Genomic DNA, 12,674 nt, shown 5'->3' with positions numbered 1-12,674 from the left:
GTCTTTACGGGGTCACTGAGGTCTTTATGGGGTCATCGGGGGTCTTTATCGGGTCATCGAGGTCATTATGGGGTCATCAGGGTCTTTATGGGGTCCTGGGGGTCTTTATGGGGTCATGGGGGTCTATATAGGGTCATCGAGGTCGTTATGGGGTCATTGGGATCTTTATAGGGTCATCAGGGTCTTTATGGGGTCGTGGTGGTCATTACGGGGTCGTGGGGTCGTTATGGGGTCATCGGGGGTCTTTATAGGGTCATCGAGGTCTTTATGGGGTCGTTATAGGGAGACTTGGGAGGCTGTACGGGGTCCTGCCGACCCTATAGACCCTATAGGGCCTCCTGGCCCCCTGTAGACCTCCTGGCCCCCTATAGATTTGTCTGACCCCTGTAGAACCCCTATAGATCCCCCTGACCCTATAGACGCCCCCCTCATCCCCTATAGACCCCACCCCACCGCTACAGATCCCCCCGACCCTATAAAGCTCCCCAGCCCCTATAGACTCCATTTGACCCCTATAGACCCCCCCGCCCCTATAGATGCCCCCCAACCCCTACAGAGCCCCACCCGCCCCTATAAAGCCTCCCCAGCCCCTATAGCCCCCCCCCCAACCCCTATACCCCCCGACCCTATAACGCCCCCCCGGCCTCTATAGACTCCCCCAACCCCTATAGACTCTCCTGGCCCCTATAGGCCCCCCCCTGACCCTATAACATCCCCCTTGCCCCTATAGCCCCCCCCCAACCCCTATAGCCCCCCGACCCTATAATGCCCCCCTGACCCTATAACGCCCCCAGCCCCTATAGACACCCCCCACCCCTATACCCCTCCCCCAACCCTATACCACCCCCCTGGCCCCTATAGTCCCCCCCAACCCTATAACGCCCCCTGACCCTATAACGCCCCCCAGCCCCCCCCTTCCCCTATAGACCCCCCCCCCCGCCCTATACCCCCGTTGTCCCCTATATCCCCCCCCCCGACCCTATAACGCCCCCCCGGCCCCTATAGCCCCCCCTCACCCCTATAGCCCCCCAGGCCCCTATAGACCCCATCCATCCCCTATACCCCCTCGTCCCCTATATCCCCCCCCCCGACCCTATAACGCCCCCCGTCCCCTATAGCCCCCCCCCCCCCCAGCGCCCGGCGCGGCCCTCAGGGACCCCTCCCTCCCCCCCCCCCCCGTTTCCGCGCAGCCAATCAGGAGCCGCCTCCGGGTCAGGCCCCGCCCCCTTTTTTTCTTCCGGGTTCTTTTTGGGGGGGGGGGGGAGGGAGGGGGCATGCGGGGAGGGGCGGGGCCAAGATGGCGCCCGGGGGCGTGGCCGGTGACGTCACGGGTCGGGGGGTCACGTGACCGGAGCGCGTCCCGGTGGGGTCACGTGACCGCAGTCGGGAACAACGCGTGTCACGTGACCTAAGCGTGTTCGTGGTGTGTCACGTGACCTAAGCGTGTCCGAAGCGTGTCACGTGACCCAAGCGCGTCCGAAGCATGTCACATGACCTGAAGCATGTCCGAGGCGTGTCACGTGACCTAAGCGTGACCGAGGCGTGTCACGTGACCGCAGTTGGGAACAACGTGTCACATGACCTAAGCGTGTTCGTGGTGTGTCACGTGACCCCAAGCGCATCCAAGGCGTGTCACATGACTGAAGCGTGTCCTAAGCGCGTCACGTGACCCGGGCGTGTTCGTTGCATGTCACGTGACCGCAGTCGGGAACGAGGCGTGTCACGTGACTGAAGCATGTCGGAGGCGTGTCACGTGACCCAAGCGCGTGCAAGGTGTGTCCATGACTGAAGCATGTCCTAAGCGTGTCACATGACCCAGGTGTGTTCTGAGGTGTGTCACATGACCTAAGCGTGTCGGAGGCGTGTCACATGACCCAAGCATGTCCGAGGCGTGTCACGTGACCGAGGCGTGTCCTAAACACGTTCCCGTGACCCAGGCGTGTCCTAAACGTGTTCCCGCGATGCAGCCATGTCCTAAACATGTTCTCATGGCCTAAGTGTGTCCGATGGCTCCCCCGTGACCAAAGCGTGTCCTAAACATGTTCCCATGACGCAGCCATTTCCGAAGCACGTCCCATGACCTAAGCGTGTCCGATGACCCAAGCGTGTCCAATGGATCTTACATGACCCAGGCGTGTCCCAAAGATGTTCCCACACCTGAAGCGTGTCCTAAACATGTTCCCATGACCCAAGCGTGTCCGACGGGTGTCCCATGCCGCAGCCATGTCCTAAACATGTTCCCATGACCCAAGCGTGTCCGACGGCTCTCCCGTGACGCAGCCGTGTCCGAAGCACATGCCATGACCTAAGCATGACCGCTGGATCTCCCATGACCCAGGTGTGTCCGATGGATGTCCCATGACCCAAGCGTGTCCTAAACATGTTCCCATGACCCAAGCGTGTCCGATGGTTGTCCCAGGACTGAAGCGTGTCCTAAACATGTTCCCATGACTGAAGCGTGTCTGACGGCTCTCCCATGCCGCAGCCATGTCTGAAGCACATCCCATGACCTAAGCGTGTCCGATGGATGTCCCATGACCCAAGCATGTCCAACGGCTCTCCCGTGCTGTAGCCGTGTCTGAAGCACATCCCATGACCGAAGCGTGTCCGATGGATGTCCCACGGCATAAGCATGTCCTAAACATGTTCCCATGACGGAAGCGTGTCCGATGGATGTCCCATGACATAAGCATGCCCTAAACATGTTCCCAAGGCTGAAGCGTGTCCGATGGATGTCCCATGACCCAAGCGTGTCCTAAACACGTCCCATGACCTAAGCATGTCCGATGGACCTCCCATGACATAAGCATGTCCTAAACACATCCCATGACCCAAGCGTGTCCAACGGCTCTCCCATGACGCAGCTGTGTCCGAAGCACATCCCATGAGCTAAGCGTGTCCGATGGATGTCCCATGACAAAGGCATGTCCCAAACATGTTCCCATGACCGAAGTGTGTCCGATGGATGACCCATGACCCAAGCGTGTCCTAAACACGTCCCATGACTGAAGCGTGTCCGATGGATGACCCATGAACGAAGCATGTCCTAAACATGTTCCCATGACCAAAGCGCGTCCGATGGCTCTCTCATGACACAGGCATGTCCTAAACATGTTCCCATGACCGAAGCATGTCCCAAACATGTTCCCACGCCCGAAGCGTGTCCGACGGACGTCCCGCGACCCAAGCGCGTCCCAGCCGCGTCTCCCCGCCTCCGCCTCTCGTCCCGTGCCCCCGACGTCCCCGCCGCGTGCCCCCCCCGGCCCCGGGCGTGTCGCAGGCGTGTCGCAGGCGTGTGGCAGGCGTGTGGCGGGGGCGGGGGGCTCAGGCGTGGCGGGGCAGGGGGTGGCTGACCCGCAGGCAGCCCCAGTAGCCGGCCCGCAGGAGGCAGGCGCCGGCCGCGGCCACCAGCAGGGCCCAGGCCGCGTGCAGGGCCCCGAAGCGCCGGGCGGCCGCCCACGTGCCCACCTGCGGGGGAGGGGGGCGCTCCCAGTATGGACCAGTACGGTCCCAGTAAGGACCGTAAGGACCCCAAAAAGGCCCGCCCGGTACGTACCGGGAGGGAACACGGCCGGAAAACGCCGCCCCAGTATGGACCAGTAACAAAAAGCCTCGCCCAGTACATCCCAGTAGCCCCAGGAACCCCGAAACCCTCTCCCAGTACAGCCCAGTATGGACCAGTAACCCAAGAAGGCCCTCCCAGTATCCCCAGGAACCCTGAAACCCTTTCCCAATATATCCCAGTATAGCCCAGTGCCCCAAAAGCCCCTCCCAGTACATCCCAGTATCCCTGGGGTCCACAAAGCCCTCTCCCAGTACATCCCGGTATGGCCCAGTAACCCAAAAAGGCCCTCCCAGTAGCCCCAGGAACCCCGAAACCCTCTCCCAGTATATCCCAGTATGGACCAGTAACCCAGAAAGCCCCTCCCAGTACATCCCAGTATCACCAGGAACCCCGAAACCCTCTCCCAGTACAATCCAGTATGGCCCGGTGCCCCAAAAAGGTCCTCCCAGTACATCCCAGTATCCTCAGGATCCCCCAAACCCTTGCCCAATGCATCCCAGTATGGTCCAGTAACCCAGAAAGCCCCTCCCAGTACATCCCAGTATCCCCAGGATCCCCCAAACCCTCTCCCAGTACATCCCAGTATAGACTGGTGGCCCAAAAAAGCCCTCCCAGTAGCCCCAGGAACCCAGAAACCCTCTCCCAGTATATCCCAGTATGGCCCAGTAACCCAGAAAGGCCCTCCCAGTACATCCCAGTATCCCCGGGGTCCCCCAAACCCTCTCGCAGTACATCCGAGTGGCCCCAAGCCCCTCCCAGTGCCCCCAGACCCCCTCCCAGCCCCTCCCAGTGCCCTCCCCAGTACATCCCAGTCCCCTCCCAGTATATCCCAGTCGCTCCCAGTCCCCCCAAACCCCCTCCCAGTCTCTCCCAGTCCCCCCAGCCTCCCCCATAACCCCCCCAAACCCCCTCCCAGTATATCCCAGTCTCCTCCCAGTGTCCCCAGACCCCTCCCCAGTCCCTCCCAGTCCCCTCCCAGTCCCCTCCCAGTACATCCCAGTCCCCTCCCAGTATATCCCAGTGGCTCCCAGTCCCCCCAAAACCCCTCCCAGTCCCTCCCAGTCCCCCCAACCCCCCCATAACCCCCCCAAAGCCCCTCCCAGTATATCCCAGTCCCCTCCCAGTGCCCTCCCAGACCCCTCCCCAGTCCCTCCCAGACCCCCCCCAGTCCCTCCCAGTGCCCTCCCAGTCCATCCCAGTCCCCTCCCAGTATATCCCAGTGGCTCCCAGTCCCCCCAAACCCCCTCCCAGTCCCCCCAAACCCCCCCATAACCCCCCCCCCAAACCCCCCTCCCAGCCCCCCCCCCCCAGCGCCCTCCCAGTATATCCCAGTCCCTCCCCAGTGCCTCCCAGTGCCCCCAGCGCACTCACGGCCAGCCCGCAGGCGCCGGCCCCCAGCAGGAGCCCCCCAGCAGGCAGCAGAGGCAGCGGCGCCGCGGGAACCGGGACCCCACGGCCGACCTGGGGGCGGGGACGGCCCTATAGGGGCACCTATAGCGGCCCCTATAGGGACACGCCCCCTATAGGCCCCACCCCCGCCCCTATAGGGTCACCCCCCCCCATAGGGCCCCCTGCCCCCTATAGGGCCACCCCCTATAGGGCCCCCACCCCACCCCTATAGGGTCTCCCCACCCCCTATAGGGTCACCCCCTATAGCCCCCCCCCATAGGGTCCCATCACTCCCCTATAGGGTCCCCCCCACCCCTATAGGGTCTCCCCTACCCCCTATAGGACCACCCCCATAGGGTCCCACCCCCGCCCTATAGGGTCCCACCCTATAGGGCCGCCCCCACCCTTATAGGGTCACTGTCAACCTATAGGGTCTCCCCCATCCCATATAGGGTCCCCTCGCCCCTATAGGGTCCCCCCTGCCCGTATAGGGTCCCCCCGCCCCCTAACGGGTCCCCCCACCCTCTATAGGGTCCTCTCATCCCTATAGGGTCCCCCTGCCCCCTATAGGGTCCCCCCTATAGGGCCCCCACTACCCTTATAGCGTCTCCCCGCCCCCTATAGCCCCCCCCCCCCGTCCCCTATAGGGTCCCCCGGCCCCTATAGGGTTCCAATCACCCCTACAGGGTCCCCCACCCCCCATAGGGTCCCCCCACCCCCTATAGGATCCCCCTGCCCCCATAGGGTCCCCTCACCCCTATAGGGTCCCCCCGCCCCCTATAGCCCCCCCACCTCTACAGGGTCCCCCCACCCCCTATAGGGTCCCCCACCCCCTATAGCCCCCCCCCCTAGGGTCCTCCCTGCCCCTATAGGGTCACCCTGCTCCTATAGGGTCTCCCTGCCCCCTATAGTGTCCCCTCACCCCTATAGGGTCCCCCCACCCCCTATAGCCCCCCCATCTCTAAAGGGTCCCCCCGCCCCCTATAGGGTCCCCTCACCCCTTAGGATCCCCCCGCCCCCTATAGGGTCCCCTCACCCCTATAGGGTCCCCTCATCCCTATAGGGTCACCCCTCCCCCCATAGGGCCCCCTGCCCCCTATAGCACCACCCCCTATAGGGTCACCCCCTATAGAGCCCCCCCACCCCTATAGGGTCCCCTCACCCCTATAGGGTCCCCCCGCCCCCTATAGGGTCACCCTCCCCCATAGGGCCCCCTGCCCCCTATAGGACCACCCCCTATAGGGTCACCCCCTATAGAGCCCCCCACCCCTATAGGGTCCCCCCACCCCTTATAGGGTCCCCCCACCCCTTATAGGGTCCCCTCACCTCTATAGGGCCCCCCCACCCCCTATAGGGTCCCCTCACCCCTATAGGGTCCCCCCGCCCCCTATAGGGTCACCCCTCCCCCCATAGGGCCCCCTGCCCCCTATAGGACCACCCCCTATAGGGTCACCCCCTATAGAGCCCCCCCCACCCCTATAGGGTCCCCTCACCCCTATAGGGTCCCCCCACCCCTTATAGGGTCCCCTCACCTCTATAGGGCCCCCCTGCCCCCTATAGGGTCCCCTCACCCCTATAGGGTCCCCCGCCCCCTATAGGGTCACCCCCTCCCCCTATAGGACCACCCCCTATAGGGTCACCCCCTATAGAGCCCCACCCACCCCTATAGGGTCCCCCCACCCCTTATAGGGTCCCCTCACCTCTATAGGGCCCCCCGCCCCCTATAGGGTCCCCTCACCCCTTAGGATCCCCCCGCCCCCTATAGGGTTCCCCGCCCCCTATAGGGTCCCCTCACCCCTTAGGATCCCCCTGCCCCCTATAGGATCCCCCGCCCCCTATAGGGTCCCCTCATCCCTATAGGGTCCCCCGCCCCCTATAGGGTCTCCCCACCCCCTATAGGGTTCCCTCACCTCTATAGGGCCCCCTGCCCCCTATAGGGTCCCCTCACCCCTTAGGATCCCCCCGCCCCCTATAGGGTTCCCCCGCCCCCTATAGGGTCCCCTCACCCCTTAGGATCCCCCTGCCCCCTATAGGATCCCCCCGCCCCCTATAGGGTCACCCCCTATAGAGCCCCCCACCCCTATAGGGTCCCCTCACCCCTATAGGGTCCCCCCACCTCTATAGGGCCCCCCGCCCCCTATAGGGTCCCCTCACCCCTATAGGGTCCCCTCACCTCTATAGGGCCCCCCCGCCCCCTATAGGGTCCCCTCACCCCTATAGGGTCCCCCCGCCCCCTATAGGGTCACCCCGTCCCCCGTAGGGCCCCCTGCCCCCTATAGGACCACCCCCTATAGGGTCACCCCCTATAGAGCCCCCCACCCCTATAGGGTCCCCCCACCCCTTATAGGGTCCCCTCACCTCTATAGGGCCCCCCGCCCCCTATAGGGTCCCCTCACCCCTATAGGGTCCCCCCGCCCCCTATAGGGTCCCCCTCCCCCATAGGGCCCCCTGCCCCCTATAGGACCACCCCCTATAGGGTCACCCCCTATAGAGCCCCCCCACCCCTATAGGGTCCCCTCACCCCTATAGGGTCCCCCACCCCTTATAGGGTCCCCTCACCTCTATAGGGCCCCCCCGCCCCCTATAGGGTCCCCTCACCCCTATAGGGTCCCCCCGCCCCCTATAGGGTCACCCCCTCCCCCATAGGGCCCCCTGCCCCCTATAGGACCACCCCCTATAGGGTCACCCCCTATAGAGCCCCCCCACCCCTATAGGGTCCCCTCACCCCTATAGGGTCCCCCCACCCCTTATAGGGTCCCCTCACCTCTATAGGGCCCCCCCGCCCCCTATAGGGTCCCCTCACCCCTATAGGGTCCCCCCGCCCCCTATAGGGTCACCCCGTCCCCCGTAGGGCCCCCTGCCCCCTATAGGACCACCCCCTATAGGGTCACCCCCTATAGAGCCCCCCCACCCCTATAGGGTCCCCCCGCCCCCTATAGCCCCCCCCGCCCCCTATAGGGCCCCCTATAGGACACTCACACCTTGCGGCAGTGGGGGCAGCGCGCCAGGCTGCGGTCGGCGAACTCGGTCCACTGCGGGGACGGTTTGGGGCAAATTCGTAGGGTTTTGGGGTTGTTTTGTAGGGTTTGGGGGTTTTGGGGAGGATTTGGGGGATTTTGGGGCTGTTTTGCTCCCGTTTTGGGGCCATTTCGGGCGGTTTTGGGTCCCCGTAGCCATTTTGGGGCCATTTCCCCCCTTTTGGGGCCTTTTTAGGGCCGTTATGGGGTCACTTCACGATCCCAAATGCCATTTTGGGGCATTTTGGGGCAATTTTGGGGGCCTTTTCGCCCCGTTTCAGACCCATTTTGGGGCAATTTCAGGCAGTTTTGGGTCCCCGGGGCCCTTTTGGGGCCGTTTTGCCCTTTTTGGGGCCATTTTGGGACCATTTCATGATCCTAAATACTGTTTTGGACCATTTTGGGGCCATTTTGAGCCATTTTCACCCCGTTTCAGTCCCATTTTGGGGCCATTTCAGGCAGTTTTGGGTCCCCAGCTGCTTTTTGGGTCCATTTCCCCCTTTTAGGGCCATTTTGGGGCCGTTTTAGGGCCATTTTAGGGTCATTTCATGACCTAAATACCACTTTGGGCCATTTTAGGGCCATTTTGAGGCCTTTTCACCCCATTTCGGTCCCATTTTGGGGCCATTTTGGGCAGTTTTGGGTCCTCGTGGCCCTTTTGGGGCCGTTTTCCCCCTTTTACAGTCATTTTAGGGCCGTTTTGGGATCATTTTGCGATCCCAAATACCGTTTTGGGCCATTTTGGGGTCATTTTGAACCCTTTCTGCCCCATTTTGATCCCATTTTGGGGCAATTTCTGGCAGTTTTGGGTCCCTGGGTGCTTTTTGGGTCCATTTCCCCCTTTTGGGGTCTTTTTGGGGCCGTTATGGGGTCACTTCAGGATCCTAAATGCCATTTTGGGCCATTTTGCCCCATTTCAGTCCCATTTTGGGGCAATTTCAGGCAGTTTTGGGTCCCTGGGTCCCTTTTGGGGCCATTTTCCCCCTTTTAGGGTCACTTTAGGTCCGTTTTGGGATCATTTCGCGATCTTAAATGCCGTTTTGGGGCCATTTTGAGCCCTTTTCGCCCCATTTCAGTCCCATTTTGGGGCAATTTCAGGCAGTTTTGGGTCCCCGGGTCCCTTTTGGGGCCATTTTGCCCTGTTTTGGGTCCTTTTGGGGCAGTTTTGGGGTCACTTCACGATCCTAGATACCATTTTGGGCCATTTTGGGCCCTTTTCACCCCGTTTCAGTCCCATTTTGGGGCAATTTCTGGCAGTTTTGGGTCCCCGGATGCTTTTTGGGGCCATTCTGCCCTTTTTAGGAGCCATTTTAGGGCCATTATGGGGTCACTTCACGATCCTAAATACCCTTTTGGGCCATTCTGGGGCCGTTTTGGGGCCATTTTGAGCCCTTTCCGCCCCGTTTCGGTCCCATTTTGGGGCAATTTCAGGCAATTTTGGGTCCCCGTGGCCCTTTTGGGTCCATTTCCCCCCTTTTGGGGTCCTTTTGGGGCCGTTATGGGGTCACTTCACGATCCTAAATACCATTTGGGGCCATTTTAGGGCCATTTTGAGCCCTTTCGACCCCGTTTCGGTCCCATTTTGGGGCCGTTTTGGGCAGTTTTGGGTCCCCGGGTCCCTTTTGGGGCCGTTTTGCCCATTTTCGGGTGGTTTTGGGGCGGTTTTGGGGTCACTCACCAGGAAGGGGGCCCCGCAGTGGGCGCAGGCCACCCGCACGCCGCCGGGGGGGGGCTCGGGGCTGGGCGCCCCCCCTGCACCGGGCCCAGGTTGATGACGCGCTTACTGGGAGCACTGGGTTATACTGGGAGCACTGGGGGGGCTGGGGGGGGCACTGGGAGGGGACTGGGAGGGGACTGGGAGGCCCCTCCAGCTGCTCCCAGTAGGGCCCAGTGGCCTCCCAGTGTATCCCAGTGCCCCCCAGTATATCCCAGTGCCCCCAAACTCCCTCCCAGTCCCCCCATATCTCTTCCCAGTCCATCCCAGTCCCTCCCAGTCCCTCCCAGTCCCCCCATATCCCCTCCCAGTGCCCCCCCAGTCCCCCATATCCCCTCCCAGTATATCCCAGTCCCCTCCCCAGTATATCCCAGTGCCCTCCAATCCCCCCAGCCACCCCATATCCCCCCCAAATCCCCCCAGCCCCTCCCAGTGCCCCCCTTGCCCCCCCCAGTATATCCCAGTGCCCTCCAATCCCGTTCTTAACCCCCCCAACCCCCTCCCAGTCCATCCCAGTCCCCTCAACCCCCCTCCCAGTGCCCCCAAACCCCCTCCCAGTGCCCTCCCAGTATATCCCAGTGCCCTCCCAGCCCCTCCCAGTACCCTCCCCAGTATATCCCAGTCCCTCCCAGCCCCTCCCAGTGCTCCCCCAGCCCCTCCCAGTGCCCTCCTAGTATATCCCAGCCCCTCCCAGTATATCCCAGTCCCTCGCAGTCACCCCCAGCCCCTCCCAGTGCCCTCCCAGTAAATCCCAATGCCCTCCCAGTCCCCTCCTAGTCCCTCCCAGCCCCTCCCAGTATATCCCAATCCCTCCCAGTACCCCCCCAGTGCCTCCCAGTACCCCCCAGTGCCCTCCCAGTACCCCCCAGTGCCCTCAAACCTCCTCCCAGTCCATCCCGGTCCCCCCCAACCCCCTCCCAGCCCCTCCCAGTGCCCTCCCAGTCCCCCCAAACCCCCTCCCAGTATATCCCAGCCCTTCCCAGTGCCCTCCCAGTATATCCCAGTCCCTCCCAGCCCCCCCAGCCCCTCCCAGTGCCCTCCCAGCATATCCCAGTCTCTCCCAGCCCCCCCAGCCCCCCCAGCCCCTCCCAGTGCCCTCCCAGTCGCTCCCAGTGCCCTCCCAGTATATCCCAGTCCCCCCCCAGCCCCTCTCAGCACCCCTCCCAGCCCCTCCCAGTCCCCCCCCCGCAGCCTGACCAGTAGGGCCGGGGGCAGGCGATGCGGCGGGCGGAGGCGCGGCACACCAGCAGGCAGTTGCAGGGGCACCGCACGTACTTCTTGCCCCCGGGCGCCGTCCGGATGGGCTGCCGGTGACGTCACGACCCCCCAATGGCGTCACGGGGGGTGACGTCACCGGAAATGTCATCACCGGAAATGACGTCACCGCGCAGGCCCCGCCCCCCCTTACCGTGGCCTCGTTGCAGACCCCGCACTTGACCACGTGCTGGTGGGCCTTGCCCTCCACGCTGATTGGCGCTTGGCACACGCGGCACGTGACCGCCGGCCCCGCCCCCGTCCGGGCTGCCCAATGGCGAGTAAGGGGGCGGGGCCTCGCCCGGGCCCGGCGGAGCGGCGTTGCCTGGCAACGGGTTAGGGGAGGGAGGGGGGGTGGCGGCGTTGCTTAGCAACGGTTAGGGGAGGGAGGGGGAGCGGCGCGGTTGCCTGGCAACGGTTAGGGGAGGGAGGGGGAGCGGCGCGGTTGCCTGGCAACGGTTCGGGGAGGGAGGGGGGAGCGGCGCGGTTGCCTGGCAACGGTTAGGGGAGGGAGGGGGAGTGGCGCGGTTGCCTGGCAACGGTTCGGGGAGGGAGGGGGAGCGGCGCCGTTGCCTGGCGACCCCCACAAGCCCCGCCCACTGCAGATAACCCCGTTTAGAAGCCACGCCCCCTTTACCAAGCCCCTCCCACTCGGCCACACCCCATCCGTCAGGCCACGCCCCCTTGATACAAGCCCCGCCCACCCTCCCCAAGCCCCGCCCACCACCCCACCCCTCCCCCAAGCCCCTCCCCTCCCCCTTCCCCCGCCCAAGCCCCTCCCCTCCCCCAAACCCCGCCCACAAGAGGCCCCGCCCACCGGGCTGAAGCCACGCCCCCCGCCGCAGGCCACGCCCCTCTCACCGGCAGGGCCCCCCGGCCCCAGGCCCCGGCCCAGGCCCCGGAGCCTCCGCGGGCAGCAGCGGCGACCGCTCCCCGTCCGCCATCGCCGCCGCGTCACCGCCTCCTCGCGCTCCCATTGGCCGCCGCGCCTCACGTGACCGCCGCCCGGCCACCTCCCCCGTTCCCATAGCAACCGCCCCCTCCCCCTGCCGCTCCCCTCTCCTCTCATTGGCCCGCGTCTATCACGTGACGCCCCCCAGCCACCTCCCTCCGTTCCCATAGCAACCAACTCCCTCCTTCTTCCTCCCTGCTCTCTCCTCATTGGCCCGCGCGGATCACGTGACCCCTCCCGACCACCTCCCCCGTTCCCATAGCAACCGCCCCCTCCCCCTGCCGCTCCCCTCTCCTCTCATTGGCCCGCGTCTATCACGTGACGCCCCCCAGCCACCTCCCTCCGTTCCCATAGCAACCAACTCCCTCCTTCTTCCTCCCTGCTCTCTCCTCATTGGCCCGCGCGGATCACGTGACCTCCTCCCGGCCACCTCCCTCCGTTCCCATAGCAACCGCGCCCCTCCCCTCTGCCGCTCCCCTCTCCCCTCATTGGCTCCCGCCCCTCACGTGATCCCCTGCCGGCCGCCTCCCCCCGTTCCCATAGCAACCGCCCCCTCCCCCTGCTGCTCCCCTCTCCCCTCATTGGCCCGCGTCTATCACGTGACGCCCCCCAGCCACCTCCCTCCGTTCCCATAGCAACCGCCCCCTCCCTCTTCCGTCACGCCCGCCGCTTATTGGCCCGCGCGCCTCACGTGACCTCCTCCCGGCCACCTCCCTCCGTTCCCATAGCAACCGCGCCCCTCCCCCCTGCCGCTACCCTGTCCCCTCATTGGCTGCCGCCCCT

At 64.2% G+C, this 12,674-nt stretch overlaps 1 protein-coding gene across 1 annotated transcript; it reads right to left on the bottom strand.

The window, feature by feature from the left end:
- Window positions 1-1,399: 1,399 nt before the first annotated feature.
- LOC136789520 (type 1 phosphatidylinositol 4,5-bisphosphate 4-phosphatase-like) lies at window positions 1,400-12,127 on the bottom strand. The gene is given in 10 exon segments (XM_066989571.1): window positions 1,400-3,468; window positions 4,937-4,971; window positions 4,974-5,026; window positions 7,934-7,986; window positions 9,650-9,723; window positions 9,726-9,754; window positions 10,883-10,989; window positions 11,094-11,199; window positions 11,201-11,251; window positions 11,810-12,127. Coding segments are annotated over 10 exon segments (810 nt in total). The 5' UTR covers window positions 11,968-12,127; the 3' UTR covers window positions 1,400-3,324.
- Between the last annotated feature and the right edge of the window lie 547 nt (window positions 12,128-12,674).

The sequence above is a fragment of the Anser cygnoides genome, unplaced genomic scaffold, assembly GCF_040182565.1.
Source record: "Anser cygnoides isolate HZ-2024a breed goose unplaced genomic scaffold, Taihu_goose_T2T_genome scaffold_52_1, whole genome shotgun sequence".
In the NCBI taxonomy this organism is placed as follows: Eukaryota; Metazoa; Chordata; class Aves; order Anseriformes; family Anatidae; genus Anser; species Anser cygnoides.
Note: the sequence above shows the minus strand (reverse complement) of the source record. Positions and strands in the feature narration are given on the sequence as shown.